At 33.8% G+C, this 20,248-nt stretch overlaps 2 protein-coding genes across 2 annotated transcripts; both read left to right on the top strand.

Annotated features, from left to right (window-relative positions):
• The first annotated feature begins 414 nt into the window (after window positions 1-414).
• LOC145567240 (ubiquitin-conjugating enzyme E2 5-like) lies at window positions 415-5,576 on the top strand. Its single transcript, XM_081626496.1, has 8 exons — window positions 415-550; window positions 2,738-2,809; window positions 3,249-3,328; window positions 3,547-3,661; window positions 3,761-3,813; window positions 4,001-4,129; window positions 4,976-5,164; window positions 5,284-5,576. Exons 2-7 carry the CDS (start codon window positions 2,766-2,768, stop codon window positions 5,119-5,121), a joined length of 567 nt encoding a protein of 188 aa, XP_081482622.1. The 5' UTR covers window positions 415-550; window positions 2,738-2,765; the 3' UTR covers window positions 5,122-5,164; window positions 5,284-5,576.
• A 6,600-nt stretch (window positions 5,577-12,176) lies between these two features.
• LOC145567241 (ubiquitin-conjugating enzyme E2 5-like) lies at window positions 12,177-18,491 on the top strand. Its single transcript, XM_081626497.1, has 7 exons — window positions 12,177-12,355; window positions 15,069-15,150; window positions 15,646-15,725; window positions 15,947-16,061; window positions 16,169-16,221; window positions 16,327-16,455; window positions 18,134-18,491. Exons 2-7 carry the CDS (start codon window positions 15,107-15,109, stop codon window positions 18,265-18,267), a joined length of 555 nt encoding a protein of 184 aa, XP_081482623.1. The 5' UTR covers window positions 12,177-12,355; window positions 15,069-15,106; the 3' UTR covers window positions 18,268-18,491.
• The last annotated feature ends 1,757 nt before the right edge of the window (window positions 18,492-20,248 follow it).

Below are 20,248 nucleotides of genomic sequence, written 5' to 3'. Positions count from 1 at the left end.
ATTTTACCATATTTTATCGCTGTCAATAACCTTATTTAGCTATTTGGGAGCACATTTTCTTAAGAGATGTTACATTTTTTCGGAAGATATGACCTCCCTTCAATTTCTACAAAGTCGACCAAATCAGACACTTAAATTAATCCATGACCCCAGAATAAGCTCATACAATATGAAGAATATAAGACAGTTCAGGCCAATGACTTTTTATAAAGTTTGTTGATTATCGAATTTATTTCATTAAAACTTACTTTTATTAATATGAAGAAAAAAAATTTATCGGTATTTTTTTAAACATTATGGGTACTTTGCTTTGATTTTCACTTATCTTATTAACTTACACTTACATTCTAATATACGAATTATAAATTAAATTTATTATTAATAAGATAAGGAGAACAGAGCCAATATATAAAGTAGGGAAGAATGTAATGATCACACGTTAGTAATTTAGTATGTCACCACGGGGCACTTTTTTGTAGTAGAAATTGTCAAAGATAACATTTCTTCATTACTTTTCTTTCTAATTGATTGTGCAATCTTCTGGATTTGGGTAAGTTCTTCTTAATTTTCTTCTATCTCATTTCTTGTAATAACTCAATATTTATCTTCATTTTACCCTTTCAATTTTGTCCCTCTATATGTTTTTTCTTTTTTGCATTGATTTGATTTCTTTATTATAGCTTATTTTAATATCAAAATGATCATGATAATATCAGAATTAGGGAAGAAAATCAATTGAGTTGAGAAGCGGTTGTTTTGTGAATGTTTCTGGGTTATTCCATTGTTAATTAGTCAATGATCATCTTATTATAATTGCAAATTTAGTGATTTAGACGTGATTCGGTCCCATGAATTTTTAGTTTTTTATATATTGCTGTTATTTTTTCTGGGTTTCTATTTTGAAGAAGCAAGAAGCTAATTCAGGAATTGGTTTCAAAAAAAAAAAAACTAATTCAGGAATTCGAAATGGAAATACAGTAGCAATAGGGAAAGTAGTTAATATGAAATTGATGTTTTAAGGAAGTGACATTTGCAATCTGTTCAAGAGTAACCAAAGTAGAAATCTTGAGAGGGAATCTTAGTTATGAAGATTACCAGAATTTCCCGTTATTAGAAGAAGCTAAATAATCTTGATTCTCGAATAGAAATAGTTTATCTAATAGCAATAAGGCATCACAATGCTGTGGCATATTAGGCAGGACTTTTTAAAACTCGGTCAATGAATTAACTTCTTAGAAATTACAACCTATGCTGATATACACATGCGCTTGGAGATCAAAATCAGTGTCGTTCATCACGTATCAGGACCTATGTTATTCGAACTCTTCCACTCAAGTACCCTATTGAATCCTCGACACTCTAACATGGGCATAACACTTGGACACATACTCTTGTTAGATACAATTACCCGAGCCTGAGTAACATAGATTTTGGCTCTAACAAGGGGGTTGTGGTAACAGATGAAATGAAGATTTGTGTAACATATATTAATCGTTCAATCATATGTGGATCCTCAACCGTCTCATCTGCACTTTGTCAATTAGTCAATATTTAAGAGATGCTGATCTTTTGAAGTTTATCTTTGATTTATAGTAATGAAGTAGAGACAGAATCTTGAGATTATCTAGTTTATATATTTTGGAAAGCACCAAACTTAGAGATGGCTGGATGTTCACTTGAATTCTTCAAAGTGCATTCAAGAAATATGTGATGATGCTATTATCTTTCCATGAGGAATGTGTAGGTCTGCCAGACTGCCATCGCTTTGGAGTTTAGACTCTTTGTAGTTGCTGAGGTTGGTTTTAGTACCATAAGGATAGTTTTGTGGCTAATAAGTGTATATAAACATAGTCCTCACTTGATTGGTTATGTCCTGTGATTCCATTACTTGCTCGGTTTTTCTGTGGCCTTCAGGAAATTATCTAGACACTTCAAATATTTGTATACATATTGTAAGATGTTTCTCTACATTTATCCTAGGGTCGCCAATGATGTCTCATATTGATAATTTTGACACGTTAATGCTTGATGCTGACAGAATTTGACACCTCTATTTCATAGAAGTTATTTTACTTTTCACATGGTCCTAGATGTATTGTGAATAGAATGAACATATTTGGGTGAACTAAGAATGTTTAGACATTTCCAATTCCAATTGCTTCCAGCAATACTACACTGTTGATCTTATGAAGCTTCTCAGGGGAACACTGAGCCACGGGCAGTATCTTTGTAATTCAGAATATAGTTGTAGTTAGGGCCATCCAGCCCATTGAATGTTGTGCCTCAGGCTATTGACATTGTACCTTTTTTGGGTGGAAATTTGTTAAATTTTACTGTGATGAGTCACCCCCCTATGATCTACCTACATACATACTCTGATTATTCAGGTGGTGGAAAGCTAATATTTTTTGTGATGACAAGTTACATTGTCAATTCTTGTATCATGTTGCTCCTCTGATGTGATATTTGGCTTGCATGCTGAAGCTGTTTATTTTCTATATTATGGGCTTGAAATGTTGAATTCTTGTACATATCGGTTGAAGCAATCAGTGATTAACATTGTATATATGAACTAAGATTACCTTCTGAACCCTAGTTTTTGTCTGTTGATAAACAATTAGGCATTTCTTCTCTGGAAATTTGTTTATGCTGAGACTGGAATTATATGTCATGATTGGTCTGTTGAGTATTGTTTATTTATTTGGTATATTTTGTAAAGCCTCTGTATTTTGTGTAGGTTCAAGCATTTGTGCAAATATATTATCATGTCTTCACCAAGCAAGAGACGAGAGTCGGATTTTATGAGAATGTAAAGTTCCTTACTTTAATACTTCGCAGTTTCACTGTCGCTAGCTTTAACTTAGTGCATTTATCTTGGCTGTATTCATTGACTTCCTGTATTTATTGGCTTCCTCTTTTGTCATCAAACTATGTTACTTTTGCACAATATTTGTTTTACCTCAACAGCCGAACAGCTATGACGTGCAATCCTTTGTTGGGGCATAATGATATGATGTCCATTGTCAGTTGAGCTCCTCATGCGTCTTTGTTTTGTATAATGCATTGTTTAGTTGAGTAATTTGATCATTCAACTATAAAGTCCGGCTAAGATTGATGCTGCACTTTTTCAAAAGATTTTCATTTTCTTATCAGGGCACATTGAACCCGTCGTAGAGATTTTCTTTCTGCATGACATTTCATTTTGATTTCTACCAGAATGTAGTTTTGATTGTGTACTTTCTTCTCAGGTTAATGAGTGATTTCACTGTGGAGACGATAAATGATGCAGTCAATGAATTCAATGTGGTGTTTCATGGTCCAAAAGAAAGTATGTTAATATACATCTGTCTCTTAATTCATTGTCTGCATTTCTCCCTTCGGGGAATTGGCCTGTTTATTTTTTTGCTCTGTCAAACACAATGATAGGAGCATATGTCATCCCATGTTCTAAAGGCAAGTGAGAGGCAGATAATATTCTTCCCAAGCTTGGGTGATCTGACTATTTATTCTACTCAAGCTAAGTGACACATGTGATTGTGGCTGCAGGTCCTTATGATGGCGGGGTGTGGAAAATCCATGTTAAGTTTCCGGATTCTTATCCTTTCAAGCCTCCTTCAATTAGATTCTTGAACAAAATCTTTCATCCAAATATTGATGAGCAGTGAGTGTATCAGTGTCCACTGTCTATCTAGAGCATATATTTAGTCACTCTAATCAAGAACTTTACTGACCAGACAATATACATTTTCTGAAACTTCAGCTCTGGCTCTGTTTGCTTGAATGTAATCAACCAATCATGGAGTCCTATGTTTGGTAATCTTCTTTTATTGATGATCTTTGGATCTTGTGTCAAATTAATTGTTTTTAATTTATCCTGCTTTCTCCAACTCCATCAAGCTGCATATCTCTTAGCTGAAAAAAACTGTACTTTTTAAGGGATTCTTAATCTAACAATTTTTTTCTATCATAAGTTGATTGATTGGTGCTGTTTCTTCTGCAGATCTTGTAAATGTGTTTGAAATGTTTCTTCCCCAGCTTCTGCTCTACCCAAATCCTTCACATCCCCTTAATTCTGAAGCTGGTTACCTTATGATGAGGGACAAAAAAAGATATGAACAGAAAGTTAAAGGTATGATTTTGTGCATTCTATATTTCGGTATTTTACTCTTTGTTCTGTGTATATCTAGAGAGCTGTACTATCTCAACAACAGCATGACCTGGTGGAAGATTGATACACTTCTGTTGATCCCCCCCCCCCCCCAAAAACAAAAAAAAAATCCTCCAGTGCCGGTTCTATTTGGATTCTCTGAACCTACTAAGCTTTGCGCCTTTTGTGTGTGCACCACACAATTAGTTTAAAACAAGGTAGTGGGAGAGAGAACTGGGAAAGAGAATACTATTGTACATGCTTTGGCTTCTATCGCATGCTTTAAGATTATTTATATCACTCTGTATCATGTTTAGTTATCTCTAGATGTGATCATGTCAACAGTCAGAGTTATTTAGACTAAAGTATATTTGCAAAAAGTCATGCTTCTGGACGAGATTTTGCAGTATGAGTGATTTTAGCAAGACCAGGTTCAACCTTATCAAAGCAATCACCAAGGTAGGCCATGGTAAGTATGAAGCATCTCCAGTTCTGAATTGCATGGCTAGCATTTTATGAATTACAGACTGATAAACAATACTAGTTGAAAGGAAGGTTGGAAGTTTCAAGTCCTGCAATGCCTAGTTGTATGAGTCTATCTAAGTGCCAATTGGTACATGCTCATATTAAAAAAATTTAAAAAGCTGTGTCATTTTTGTCTACGAAAGCATGTGCAATATTTTTCTGTAATCCATGGTAGAAGCTTTGTGCAGCTATTTTTCAATAATCCCAAATAAGCTAACATAGTCTCTATGACATTAATTGTGCTTACACGCTTGCAAACTTGCAATATATTTTGGTAATCAGGACTTTTTATCATTTGTACAGAATACTGTGAACAATATGCCAAGAAGGAGAATATTTTGGGCTCTTCTGTTGAAGATGGAAGTGGTAGTGAGGAAGTCAGTGAGGATGAAGATTCATCAAGTGACAATGAAGCAGCAGGCACAGGTGAGGGGCATGCAGAACCATGAAAGGCGATGATACATCATACTGTCTTTTGCCTTACCTTACTTGGTTAGTAGTCTTAGTACCACAATGAAATAATTCTACTTTCCGTTTATGAAGCATTTACCTCTTTGACTTGAGAACAGTTTCATTCCTCTGTAAGTGATGCTGCCTCATGCATTCTGCAGAAATCTCGAAAGCAATTGGAATTTCTGATACTCGTGAAGAGGAGATGAGAAATAAAATGTGTTGTCAAATACTTCCCTTTTTTTTGGCAAACTTGTATGAGCTATCCTCATGCTCTCTTTTTTATGATCAATTGATTGCTTCTTGTACAACAATTGTTAAATTTGCTTGCCTTGGTTTTTTATATTTTGTGGAAACAGCTCAACCTGATTAGACAATAGGCAGGAAGTGCTTTGTAAATATCAGACTATTTTATTTATTTTATTGATAAATTTCAGTTGTAATTAATTGTACATATCTATCTTCAGATCATCATTTCTGCTCGTCTTTGGCCTGTTGTTGCAATGCAAATTAGAGCCTTCCGTAGATATGGGGCTGTATCAATGATAATGTTTTCATACTCATAGTTGATTTTAGGCGATAATAAAATTGAAGTTGAAGCTTGTAAAGATTGAAACCTTGACTCGAGTTTTGTTTCAACTTTCAAGCGTAAGAATTGAGTTATATAACTCTAAGCTTGGAGGCATGAATAATGCTTCATAAAGTTTCATTTTTCATAATCAAGATAAGCATAATTATGCACCAAAGGTGTAATTGATACTAAGATGAAGTGAAACAAATACTTGTATATGATTCAAGTCTTTACACTTCAAAGTGATGGAAATATATAATGAGTAAACACAATTGTAAGATTAACAATCAAACAAATACTCTATACACCCTCCCTTGTAAAGGGATGATTCATAAAACATGTACCAAATGTATGTTACGAATCTAATTCAACAAACTTAAAAACCTGAAATTTTAAACGTTAATTTGTTTGGTTCAAGGACTAATATAAATCCAAATAAAATTAGTTCAACTTGAAAACAAATCTAATAGGTTTTGGCTCAACTCAATTCAACTCAAACTCAATTCAAACGACCTGTTTGTCACCTCTTCTGTTGAATTATTTTGAGAATTGTAGACAAATCTCAAGTTAATAATTAAATTACTTAGGCTATGGTGTTGTAATTTAATTAGTTAAGAATATTAAAGCAATTAATCTTGATTAAAGATTGTTAAAGGAGAACTCAATCACTTTGATAGAGTACCTCTGTTTTAGGAGCTTCACGAAACTCTGTTTTCTGGAAATTAGGGCTGCCGCCCGATCGGGTGCGAGTGGGCTCTTGAAGTTGACGCTGGTTTCCGCCCGATCTGGCGGCAGCGGGCCCGATCGGGCGCGTGTCAGAGAGGAAATTGAGACTGACGGTTTTGTCAGTTTTGGTTGAATTTCTTCAGTTATTTTCGTGACTCTTGGCTGAAGTTTTGCTTTAATATATATATGTTCTTTGAACATATGTTGGGTAGAACGTGAGGAAAATAAAGAGATTTTTTATTTTTCTTGAAAACCTTTTGCAAGTTTTACTGATCATCATCATAATTACAAAAGCTTATCTACATTGATTTGTAATCATCCTACTTGTGATTGCAAATGTTCTTCGTTGTATCTCCTAAGTAAATTTCCGTGAAAACCCGGTTGTAGTATAGGGTCGGAATTATACTTTTGGGAAAGTGATTCCGTTCGCGCCTCGAAGATTTTCCGGTCTAATTTGTTTGCTATTTTTGTGACCCTTGTTTAAATACAAAATTCCCAACAATCCAAAAGTATAATCTCTACAAACATGGCAAATGTGAAGACAATAATGACGAATTTCCAGAAATTGGACAAGTTCGAAGGTGTAGATCTTGGTATGATGGAGATGGAAACGAAGATGGTGTTTCTTGTGGGACTACAAGAAAGAGAGTTTGATGGAAGAATTTTTCTAGTGAGTTATATTATCAAAGTCACTCCATTCAAGTAAGAGGTTTCTTATTTGTGTTTTATATATATTTGATTACTTATCTCTATGGTTAATTCTTGACATGTTTATTCAGATTTTATTGATTGTGTCTTGATTATTATTAGAGATATGTTGTCATGTAATTACTCCCATTAAAGATGATTGGTAAAAATCATAATAGTTGGTTAAAACCATGTAATTTAACGTTGTTAATGGATGAACTAAGTATTATAGTTCATGTAATGGGTGTGAATCATTGTTTATTTTATATTGTTTTCATGCTTAAAATGATGAATAGTTTAATTCATTGTTTGAATTTATTTAATGATTATTCAGCATGGAAGATTTATTATCATCTATGTTTCTATTTGATGATGACTTTTTATAGAAAGTATTAACATGTATTATTATGTTATTGATATTGCGTATGCTAATTTGATTCATGGATTGTTGACTATTGATGGTAATTAATGTGGCAAGAGTTATGCCTTAATTAAGTATTTATTAGTCTATGCATGGTGAAAGGTCCGTTGTAGTTTTCAATGGGTTATGCGGTAATGACTAATGGCCACGGTAATTGGATTAATTTTTGAGGTATTTCAAATGTCTTGATTTGATTCAAGTGATGCTCCTTTCGATAGGTCATGAATTTTATAATGTGGATGATATGGTATATATTATTGTTTATTTAATTTATTTAAGTTTTGAATTTATTGTTTTAGTTTACAAGACTGATTTATTTTATGTTCTATGATGTTGTCTTGGGTAATTATTTTCATGCTATTTCAGTTGTATAAGTGTATGTATATGAAACGAATTTGATGGCAATGATGAGTTTGTCAAATTTGTATATATGTTGTATTAATTCTTATGCATGAAACTGATTTGGTTCATGATGAATGAGCTAGATGAATTTATTTTCGTGATGTCCATGTTTTGGAGGAAGAATTTAATTCTTGATTATCATGATGATAGAATAGTTGTTTTAATAAAGTTTTGACAAAATATTGATCTATTTTGTTGGTTTTGATGTGTCATGTAATGTTGCGGTAAAAAGCAACTTAATTATGACATATTTGGTTATTTATTTAATATCATTGGAGTTGTCATGTGATTGATGTTATATTTATGTTTTAATTATCTCATTTTTATCCAATGTGAAAAGAGTTAATTTATTGCTAGATTAAGTGCATGTATGAATTACATTGCACACTTTCCTTAGACAATATGAAGTGTTTAGCAACTGTAATTGATGTTTTATCAAGATGTTGCTATGATTATTTACTGTATCCTAAGGATGAAGCCTAGACATATTTAAAATCTACAAAGTGAAGTAGTGTTGCAAACTAACGGAAAGTATATAAAGTTTGAGAAACAATATAGGGGGTAAATGTGTTAGCCAAGTTATTTCCAGTCTATAGGTTTAGTACATGAAATTACCGCGGAATTTACACCATACCAAAATGGTGTAGCGGAAAAGGAAGAATAGGACACTAGAGGAAGTGATTAATTCTATGTTGTCTTATTCGGTTTTAAGTGATGGTTTTTGGGGTGAAGTCATTTTAACGACTTGTTACGAGTTAAATCGTGTTCCCATGAAAGGGAAGGATGTTACCCCATGTGAGCTATGATACAAAAGGAAACCAAACTTGAGTCATCTCAAAGTTTGGGGTTATAGGGTAATTGTAAAAATACCGGAACCTAAATGTAAAAGTTAGGTGAAAATGGAGTTGAATGCAATTTTGTAGGATATGCGGTACATAGCAAATCCTATAGGTTCTATGTAATAGAGCAAAATGACTTTTGGTCGGTTTACACCACCATTGAGTCAAGGAATGCATGGTTTGATGAAAATAGATTTTCTTCAAATCCTAGATCAAAGGATGTAACTCCGAATACCAAAGCTGAAAGTTTTGATCAAGGTTTCATTGATCAAGAGGTGGATGACCAAACTCATTTAGGGAAGACATCTACATCATCATCACAACTAAGGATAAGCAAGAGGGCAAGGAAAGGAAAAATCTTCTGGCCCTGATTTTCATGTGTACTTGGTTGAAGGATCAAGGGATGAAGTTTCACTACAACATCCATACATTTTAATGTGAAAAAAGATTCTTTAACATATAAAGAGGCTATGAAGTCTTAGGATGTTCCATTTTGGAAGAAAGTAATTAATGATAAGATGATATCTATCATGGGAAACAACACTTGGGTATTAGCTTATTTACCACCTAGTTTAAACCAATAGGGTGCATATGGATTTTCAAAAGAAATTGAGGATTGATAGAATTGTTAAAATTTCAAGGCCCGGTTAGTGGCATAAGGTACATGCACATGTAACTAGAATCTCAGCAGTTAGATTGTTAATTGTCTTTGCGTCAATTGAAAATCTAGGGATCCATCAAATGGATGTCAAGACTGTGCTCTTGAATGGAGATCTAGAAGAAGGGGTTTTTATGTGACAACCAGAAGGGTTTGTTGTGGAAGGCCATTAGGCAAAAGTTTGCAAGTTATTTAAATCACTGTATAGGCACCTAAGCAATGAAATCAAAGTTTGATGGGGTAGTGTTGTCTAATGGTTTTATGTTTAACAATTTTATAGCAAATTTGATGACAACGGTTAAAGTGTCAAAATTTGTCTATATGTAGATGACATGTAGATTTTTGGATAGAACGGATTTGTCACAAGTTGAAATGACAAAGTTCTTCCTTAGTTCATTGTTTTCCATGAAAGACATGGATAAGAGGATGTCATCTTGGGCATAAGAATAAAGAAGGTAAAAGAAAAATTGATCTTGTCACAATATTATTATATTGCAAAAAGTGCTCAAGAAGTTCAATGTTAATAAAGTTTGACCTTTCTTTATTCAACACCTATGGTCCCTAGCATAAAGTTATTACCAAATGAAGGTAATGCAGTGTCACAACTGGAATTTGCTAGAGTTATAGGACGTTTGTTGTATGCCATGTCAAGTACTAGGCCGGATATTCGCTTATGCGGTTGGTCAATAGTAGTAGTTTCTCTAGTAATTTTAGAATGCTACATTGACAAACGGATCATTGTTTGTTGAAGTACTTGAATAAAACCATAGATTATGATATAGTGGGTATCCTTCGTTTGTTGAAGGATATTCGGATGCAAGTTGGATCTCAAATAGAGATCATTCATCCACAAGTGGATGGGTATTCCCATATGGGGGAGGTGCCATTTCATGGGCGTCTAAGAAGCTAATTAACTTGCATTGCGGATTTTATAAGACATTGGAGTTCATTGCATTGCATTTCACTAGTAAAGAAGCAAAATGGTTAAGGGTTTTAATGCATGATGAGATTTGTTTCTTGAAAAAGCCAATATCACTAATAGTGATGAGTTGTGATAACAATGTAATTTTTGGCTAAGGCATACAGCCAAGTATATAATGGTGAGTTAAGAAATATTGGTGTAAGGTATTATTACATCCAAGGACTTAACAAGGATAGTGTAAAACTATTGTTTATATTCGTACGAAGTTAAATCTCGCCGGTTGCTTTAAAAAGCATGAGTAAGAGATGTTAATAAATGGATGGCAATCACTTTAGATTGGAGCCCTATGGTAATCACAATTAGGAGAATCTCAACTTAATGCCCAATAAGACGATGGGTCTTTAGTTCAATGAGATTAATTCTCTTAATTGATGATTGGGAACTTGTTTATCATCCAAGGTTAAGTTCCAGTTTTCTGTGATGAAAAGAGGTTGTTTTTAACTTAATAGAATTTCTAATATACTGCTCGGTCACAGGAGCATGTTTGGAAGTCTACCTATATAAGTACGAAGTTTAGCCGCTTCAAGGAGCTATTGGGGCAAAGCTTCGATGTACTTATGAAAAGATATGGACACATGGCTTATAGTGAAGTTAATATGTATTTAAGTAATTTATCTTGTGTGTGTAATGTCTTCAAGTTTCCAATATGTGTTGCTTTTGGTTCAAACGTTTTACGATACCAAATGGATACGGATACTTGAATTGTATGTTGCACTAAGTGGAAGTTCAAGTCTATGTACACTTTCATTTATGCATGAGATTGTTTTGTGATGATGATGTTTTTGCAATGTGTCTAGATTAATTCTCAAAATGGGGGAGGATTGTTGAATTATTTTGAGAATTGTAGACAAATCTCAAGTTAATAATTAAATTACTTAGGCTATGGTGTTGTAATTTAATTAGTTAAGAATATTAAAGCAATTAATCTTGATTAAAGATTGTTAAAGGAGAACTCAATCACTTTGATAGAGTACCTCTGTTTTAGGAGCTTCACGAAACTCTGTTTTCTGGAAATTAGGGCTGCCGCCCGATCGGGCCACCACTGCCCGATCGGGTGCGAGTGGGCTCTTGAAGTTGACGCTGGTTTCCGCCCGATCTGGCGGCAGCGGGCCCGATCGGGCGCGTGTCAGAGAGGAAATTGAGACTGACGGTTTTGTCAGTTTTGGTTGAATTTCTTCAGTTATTTTCGTGACTCTTGGCTGAAGTTTTGCTTTAATATATATATGTTCTTTGAACATATGTTGGGTAGAACGTGAGGAAAATAAAGAGATTTTTTATTTTTCTTGAAAACCTTTTGCAAGTTTTACTGATCATCATCATAATTACAAAAGCTTATCTACATTGATTTGTAATCATCCTACTTGTGATTGCAAATGTTCTTCGTTGTATCTCCTAAGTAAATTTCCGTGAAAACCCGGTTGTAGTATAGGGTCGGAATTATACTTTTGGAAAAGTGATTCCGTTCACGCCTCGAAGATTTTCCGGTCTAATTTGTTTGCTATTTTTGTGACCCTTGTTTAAATACAAAATTCCCAACATCTTCTACTAACACTAAAATCAAAACGAGTTGATCCCTAATACATTATTATAAATCGACACATAATAAGAACAAATATATTTAAGATCTAAAGAAAGAAATTCCCATACTCAATAGGGAGAAAAAAACTTAGCAATGAGGAAATTGAACCACATTTTTATAAAGCCCAAATTATGCGTTGCTGAACCTACTTATCACCACGTGCACCTTCAATATGTCGACATTAACTTTATAAATCCAATCAACCCTCTTTTTATTTGTTTCCGCTTTTCTTTCTTTCTTCTCTATTTTCTCTCTCTTTCCCCATTTTCTTTTCTTTATTAACATCAAATTTTGCACCTTTGATAATTTGAGCCCACATCATCCCTTTGACATTCTGGGTGTTCATCAATTTCCAATCATCTTATTTGGTTCGTCTTTTATGTCCTTTAATTTTGATGCAATTCCTGTTTATAGCGATTAATCTAACAATTTTGTTATTTTTATGAATTACGATCTTTGTTTTTGGTGATTTAATTGTTGGGTTTTTTTTTTTTTTTTTTTTTTACTGTTTTTTTTCTAATTGCTTGTAATTAGAATGAATTTTGAGTTTGATAATAATTGGGTATTTGATTAACCGTATTTTGCATCATTTATGTTGGTTTTTTTTTTTTTTTTTTTTTTTGGCCTTTTGGGTGATTGACTTTGTACTGTGCTGGCTTTTACATGAGAAGACTGATAGCAGGAATAGTAATTTTTTAATTATATAGTGCATTTGCAATAGATATGTGGTATGTCATTGTGGTAATTAGATATTTAGATGTATGTTGATTTGCTTATATGTTCTAGTATAGGTAAATTTGATGTAGCAAGCAATTTTATCAAGTAGGGTATTTGAATATAGTACAATCTAATTTGGAAAGGGTAGTGTTTGGGAGAGCTGTGATTGTTTTCGGAATGATTTAGCGTGAGCGAATGTGATTATTGTTGATTGATGTTTTCATCAACTTCACTCCAGGTAGTGTATAAATGAGCTGTGATCATTTTCGGAATGATATAGGTTTTTAAATATAAATTACTTTCGCAGAGGAATATGAATTTCAATTAATATTGTCATCAACTCTATGATCAGCACTTGGTTTCAGCTTTAATTATATTCCTTTCATTGTGTAATGTGGAAGAGCGTCCTAGGTTCCAATTCTTATATTGGTTTCATCTTGAAGTACCGCTAATGAGTAGCATTATTTTGGAGGATTTTGGTTAAGAATTTTACATTCACGTTCATCAGGCTAATGGAGTGAGTTTCTTGGATAAGAGATGAATCCTAAGTGATAATTTATAGGTGCTGCTATGCCACTTGGCTTCAAAGGTTGAAAGGAGGGTATTTTGACTGTTGAAGATTTGAAGATAATTAAGTTTTGAGTTCCTATGGCGACCCTCAAGTGATACTGTCCAGTGTCCACTGTTGTCCTCCACGAAGTCTTTGGTGTTGTAGCAATATTATTGTTTTGAATGTTATTGTTATATGGTGGTGGAAGTGTAGAAAACTTCATGTGTGTGAAGTATGAACTCTAAGGAATATTTTATCCGGACTAGAATGATGAATTATTGAATTGTTAGGACTTAGGAATGTAATAATCACTTTATACACAAGTTGTTATTGAAGTGGTAGATATAATAGTATTCATATATTCAGATTTTTATATTTGTATGTTAAACACTTCCTTTCCCATCCTTGTCCGATGGTATAGACTCTCTATGTTTGTTGGAACTGTGTCATTTTCCAGTTTTTGTGAGGGCCATTTCATCATTTAGATTTTTATGGTGCAAAGTATATGGTGACCAAATGTTTATTAGTACTCTCAGGTGTGAACTAAATGCTCAGAACTTGTTTATTTCCCTAACTTTCGTCCAATAAGGCATGCTAATTGAATAATCATGATAAAGCTGTTTCTTTCCCTGAGTAGAAGTTGGGCAGGCATTTGCAGTGAACATAAGAAAAATATTTGGCTCAAGAACTTTTTTGGTCATGAACAACCTTTTACTTTCTTATACTTTTGGTTTATTCCTCATACTCAATATCGCTGGCCTCTCTACTGCTGCTTAGGAATACAGGGTAAGGCTGTACACCTTAAGTTGATTGGAATATAGAGAGATGGTTAAGACTTGGGATTACCGAGGATGATCCATCTGCTCATTATTTTTCTTGAGGGAGATGGATGTGGCATAGTGGCACATTGGAAGCTTCTTTCTCTAACTAGCCAAATAAGAAATGCTATCTAATTATGGTTTTCTGCTGTAAATTCCTTTAATGTAATAGATTTATTGAATTCTTTGTTTCCTATAGCATTCTTTCATGGTTTGCTATACCCTCTGTTTTTTTTTTTTTTTCCTGCCATTTTCTTATGAATATGCATAACTTGAGCGATTTCACTCATTGGAAATTCTGAGTTTGACTTTCGAGTTCGTGAAATTTTCCATCTGTTTAATAAGGAAACTGTCATCAACTTTTGTGGTAGTGGTAGGCAATTAGATTAATACCATGTTATAGAGATTTGTTTAGTGGGATCAATGAACAGTAAATGTGACAATAATTTATGTGGTGGCTGTGTATGTCTATAGAAATTTTGGCAAGGGAAGAATGGTGTCTGGTCATAGATCATGAATAGGTAAATTTCATGATCAAACCACCCTAGGGTGAGACCAGCTGGTGTGACCAACTTTGCTTGTACATTTACCACCTTAAATTGTATGTTTGCCACGCTGTCATTTTGTATGACTTTCGTTTCCCTTTTGTATTTGAAAGAAGTGGTGACATATTATATCATACTCCGGATTACATTTTCTTCACAGCTTTGACGGATGTACAACTTCTATACTTCTATAGCACTTCTATATTTCTATAGCCTTTCTGCTGGTGATTGAATATGCTGCCTTTTTGGCTCAGGGTTTTCTTTATCTTTCCTTGGCTGTTTTTATTAGGGATATTCATCCTTTCAACAATTTTGGGTAATCTAACTTATAGCTTTTAATGTATACAAATGAACAAGAAAAAAACTCTGGCTTGCTTTGTTGCTAATTCTAGACAATGTTTTGCCATGTATACTGCTTCTTAATTTTCCTTTTCTGCCGTATTCTGCTCAGATTCTCAATTTGGTTCAAGCTAAACTCAATTGGTTACAATGTCTTCACCAAGTAAGAGAAGAGAGATGGATGTTATGAAGCTGTAAGCTCCTCACTGTCTTAAATGTTTCATTTTTCTTTTATATACTGAGCCATGTGTATGATTGGTTTTTGTCTGGCCATCCACCTGTCTTTGCTTCAAGTATCAACTCATAAAATTGAATTGAATTAAGAGTTCATCTGACATAGTTCTGGAAACCCGAGTAGCGTTGCCTCTTTTTTATTTGTCAGCTCTTAGTATCTGCAGTATTTGTAGCCAATTTATATTGCTTCTCCTACTGGTTTTGCTATATATTACCACATAAAAATCCATTATTTCTCTAAATCTATAATGAGGCTCCCTGCTGGTGGTTTAGGGGTGTTTAGCTGGCAGCAGGCTTATTTATGTAATCTAAAAGAGTCTTTAACTGTCATAATATCCTGACCTCTAAAAGTGCTCTGACCATTTTGCAGTACCATTGTTTAAGTTTTTTCCATGGACTCCTTATTCATTATGTTTTCCTCTTTTTTGTCTAATGAATCTTACAACTGTGTTCAGGATGATGAGTGATTATACTGTGGAGACGATAAATGATGGGCTTAATGAGTTCAATGTCATGTTCAATGGTCCAAAAGATAGTATGTTGAAGCTGCTTATCACCTATTTATTTCTGTGCAGTTTATACTATCCTTCATTCCCTTCGTCTCTATCATATAGTTTCTTCTTATATTCCATGGTCACAAGAAAATGTCAGGTTGGATGTGTTTGCAAGTTGTCTGATACCTTTATTTTAAGGTGTAGGTTAGCTGTTCATGATTTTTATTATTTTTTTAAATCTATGATTGCTGTGGTGACATAGGTCTTTATGAAGGCGGGGTGTGGAAAGTCCATGTTGAGCTTCCAGATGGCTATCCTTATAAGTCCCCTTCCATTGGGTTCATAAACAAAATATTCCACCCAAATGTTGATGAACTGTGAGTTTACTCCTATTCCTAGAGCATGTGGAAAGGTATTCCCTGATTGCTATTGAGTTGAGTGAATGCGTATTAGTTATGTCTTAAATGAATTGTAAAATCTTCAGGTCTGGCTCGGTTTGCTTGGATGTTATCAACCAATCGTGGAGTCCTATGTTTGGTGAGTTACATTTATTTTAAGACCCTGATTGCTTTCAGCTTTTGTTTTTGTTACTGTTTTTTATTCGACTTCAAAATATGAATGACTCTTATTGGTTTGGTCCAGATTTGTTAAATGTGTTTGAAGTCTTTCTTCCACAACTGCTGTTGTATCCTAATGCTTCTGATCCTCTTAATGGTGATGCTGCTTCGCTGATGATGAAGGATCGTGAACAGTATGAACTGAAGGTCAAAGGTAATAACTTTCCTACTCCACATTTTATCTTTCTGTTTTTAACTCGTGAAAATCCACCTTAAAATTATTATATACAGACATCAGTTTTTTTCAACATTGTTGCCTGTTTGTGTGTGCTGATTCTCAGTAGAGTCTTAGTGATTGGTGAAAATCTACCAGCTGACTTGACTATAGTACAAAATTAGCTTCTTGTTTCAAATGAGAGTTATAGGAGTAGAGAGAAAAAGGAGGGTGGAAAGGATTGAGAAGTCTTATCAAGTGATCTATGAATTTGAGTGAACCCCCTCCCCCCCCCCCCCCCCCCCCCCTTCCCTCCCTCCCTCTAAACAGGAAAACCCTCACCTAGCCATTTGGATTATTAAAAAACACTCTCAGGAAATCAATCTTGTTTCAATTCTTCTCCGCATGATATTTTTTTATCCTCTAGTAGAAAAGGTTAACATTTCTCCAAAATGGAAGTGGGGAACTGGGACTGTAATGCCAACAACAAAGATCTTGTATGGGGAGTGTTACAAATAATGTTAGGAAATTGGATCTGCAGAGCATGTAGCACATGATAGAAGTAAATAGAGAAAGAGGATCTTTGTGCATGGCCACTGAAGGATATATCTCAGTCTATGCAGCCATCACATCCTGTTGGGATTAAGGTCGTGGTGTTGTATTGGTTTAGTCTAGGACCTGTTATGTTATACAAATTATGGTTAAAGAATGTAAGATTCACTTAGCAGTTCATATTCGTGTGATCAGGCCAGCTTCCTCGTGTCCAGATGAACTTCCCAACTCTTTTATCAAGGGTAGATTTTAGATGCATATCAGTATATGGTCTCTTTCTTTGGTTGCAGAGAGGTTGTTTACATTATGACCTATGATCAGGAGCTGGAAAATGCTAGTAATGTCTTTCATTTCTGTTCTGGATTGACATATGAATACCTTCAACATACTAAAATAAAAAAATGAAAAATAAAAAAAGTGAAAAAAAATATAGGATTGAAGTTTTAGGATGTTGATGGACAAATTGATTGTTTGGCATAAGCTGCCCTAGTTTATCAAAAAATGAGCCCTGGCATCTACCAGGAATTAGGATTATACAATGTTAAATCTACCCTTAGCATGGAAGAGTACTGGTTAGTACTTAGCTTTTTTGCGCCATGGCTCTTTGATTTGTTTTACTTTGAAGATGATCAAGCTTTAGTATCAGTGTTCTGTTCTGAACTTTCATTTTTGGGAGTTGGGAGAGTGAGAGTTGCTGATATTTCTATATTCTCGGCAACAGTGTCTTTTACAAAATATTTAAAGAAAACTAAGAGGAAGATAATAGTTGAAAACACCCCGGGGCCAAATTTAGCCAAAGCATACCATGAAGCTCTACTTGAGACTTGACGCGTTTGTGCAAGCTATAGATACTTTTAGTCTTTAACAGTGTCTGTTGAAATGTCTGGGATTTTGGGTACATATGTCCTGACTTGTATCCTATCTTATGTGATATGTGTCCCACCTCTTTCAGATTCATTGCCAACTTTTATAAATTGTTTAATTTCATTGGTGAATGTTGATGGAGGATGGTCATAGATAGTAGATCTCATATGGGACATTCTGCTTTGCCCTGATACTGGGTTGTGCTGAAATTGTGATGGTGTATGTTCTGTTTTTTTTCTTATAATTCTTTGGATGTATACAGAATATTGTGATCGCTATGCAAAGAAAGAAAACATTGATGCATCTGCTGCCGAAGATGAAAGTGATGAGGAGGACATCAGTGATGGCCACTGCACATCAAGTGACGATGAAATTGCTGGACATGCAGACCCATAAACTAGAATTAATCATACAGGGACTAAGTTAATTTAGCTTTATCCCTCTTGTTCATTTGTTGGCTGTATCATGTTTTAGTTTAGAATTACAATGATAATTTATGTCCAAGTCATTTTTTAGCTTACTAATTTATTTGTTTCAGTATAGTAGGAAAGCAGTTTGATAAAAATTGGTGGGCATGATCATCTGAATAGAAATTTAATGTGTGAATTTGATTTTCGTTATAGTAGATTGATTTATTTGAATTGTCTTCATTGCTTTTTTTTCCTCTTAAAGAGATTAGGCGAAGGTCTGCTGCCTATATACCAGTTTTGCGCCGAACAACCTAGAGACCGGATCTATTTTTTTTTGGTTCGGTCTGGAGTGACTCCAGACCTTTTAGGTCTATATTGTGGTCTGGTCCGGCTTTTGAACACCTAGATTATTTATAATCTTCTGAAATTCGTTATACATTTAGAGAATTGGAAAATAGACGATTTTGAGAATGGTATCTGGGCCTTTTCGAAATTCTTGAGGAAAGTATAATATAGGGCCCTTGGAAAATAAGAAGTTCACTGCATTTGTAAAAGCCATCATTTGCAATTAGAAAACACTTCAGACAAGTTCTGAGTTGTTCCTTTCCTATAAAAACTGTCAACTTATTGTCATTTTGTCAATTATACTGTACTTATTCAATGATCTCCTCAAATAAAAAGAAATTAAGAAAAAAAAAAAAAAAAATCTTGTTCCACTCAATGACATACTATACAAACTGGAAATATCTCTTGATTCAACTAATAATCCATTGATCAATTTCTCCCTCTATTCAAATGTATTGTTCATTTTCCTTTTTCATTTGGCAATATTCCTTTATTTTTTTAATCTTTCCCTTTCTTTTCCCTCTAATACAAGCTAGAAACTCACTCACTCTCATTCAATCCTGGAATAATTTATGAAATATAGAAAGAAAAGAAAAACGTCACATAGGCCTTTTATTAATTAAAGAAACATGTGTGATACTTTTATGTCATAAATGAGACATTAAATTGATAAGTGATCAACATAAGGAGAAATTGAACTCAGATAGTGAGATCAATTTGGTCATTAAATACCCCAAAACAATAAGATGGCTTGTTTTGACAAAAGAGAAAGATTCACAAAAATGTATTGAAATAATTGTGTAAAAAATAATTCGTACAACCTGCATTCACTATAGTTGTAACGTTTGAAAATTTACACTATTCACATTCTTAAATTTGACCACCTTTGATGAATTTATGTTGGACAAAATATATAAATTTGAATTATTTAAGGTTTTTATCCTTACATCGTATCTATTTTTAAAGATATGATAGATTATAAACTTATAACTATTTGTTGATAAATATGAAAGTCGAAACATTGCAAGTATAAGTAAATGGATGAAGTAATCATCAAAGCAATAAATTTACAAGTGATTTAATGAAAATGTTCTCATTGCAGATGATCATGCATTTGAGTATGCTTGTTCAACCAGAGCTTTAATCTTGTTTGGTTTCTTTCACTAAATGCTTTGTACACTTATGTCACAACCTTACAACTTAGCTTACTAATCTAACTATCTAAAATACTACGTATATAGTTTTACTTTATTACACGTGTTAATTTAAGAGTTAATTAGACAATAACAGACTAACAATACTCAATATCTTCTATAGTACCTAAACCAAAGTATACCATTGCATTGGCCTGGTAATAAAATAAAATTAAAATGAATTACAAGTACAACGGTGTGTTTACGGAGTTTTATTTGGCATATACAATTGGAGGTCATTATCATCTAATCAATTCCTTAAGCAGCATGCAACATGCCCAGCAAGCCGATTGCCGACACACTTTAAGAGTCTTTTGGATTTGGAAGATTTGGTTATAACAAGTGTTTGAGTAAAACTATCACATTAATAAAGTACTCGAATCAATATAAATATTGAATCAGGTATTTTCAATCTTGAGAGAAAATTAT

The sequence above is a fragment of the Chenopodium album genome, chromosome 11 (assembly GCF_948465745.1).
Source record: "Chenopodium album chromosome 11, dcCheAlbu1.1, whole genome shotgun sequence".
NCBI classification, from domain to species: domain Eukaryota; kingdom Viridiplantae; phylum Streptophyta; class Magnoliopsida; order Caryophyllales; family Amaranthaceae; genus Chenopodium; species Chenopodium album.
The sequence above is the reverse complement of the archived record's forward strand: the minus strand, read 5'-3'. Positions and strand labels throughout refer to the sequence as shown.

What these genes read in the sequence shown, in the direction of transcription:
- LOC145567241 (XM_081626497.1), top strand. Translation starts at nt 15,107, where the DNA reads ATGTCTTCACCAAGTAAGAGAAGAGAGATGGATGTTATGAAGCT. An exon ending in GAGATGGATGTTATGAAGCT is followed by an intron (nt 15,151 to 15,645) that starts GTAAGCTCCTCA and finishes AACTGTGTTCAG; the next exon opens with GATGATGAGTGATTATACTG. An exon ending in ATCGTGGAGTCCTATGTTTG is followed by an intron (nt 16,222 to 16,326) that starts GTGAGTTACATT and finishes GGTTTGGTCCAG; the next exon opens with ATTTGTTAAATGTGTTTGAA.
- LOC145567240 (XM_081626496.1), top strand. Translation starts at nt 2,766, where the DNA reads ATGTCTTCACCAAGCAAGAGACGAGAGTCGGATTTTATGAGAAT. An exon ending in GAGTCGGATTTTATGAGAAT is followed by an intron (nt 2,810 to 3,248) that starts GTAAAGTTCCTT and finishes CTTTCTTCTCAG; the next exon opens with GTTAATGAGTGATTTCACTG. An exon ending in ATATGAACAGAAAGTTAAAG is followed by an intron (nt 4,130 to 4,975) that starts GTATGATTTTGT and finishes TCATTTGTACAG; the next exon opens with AATACTGTGAACAATATGCC.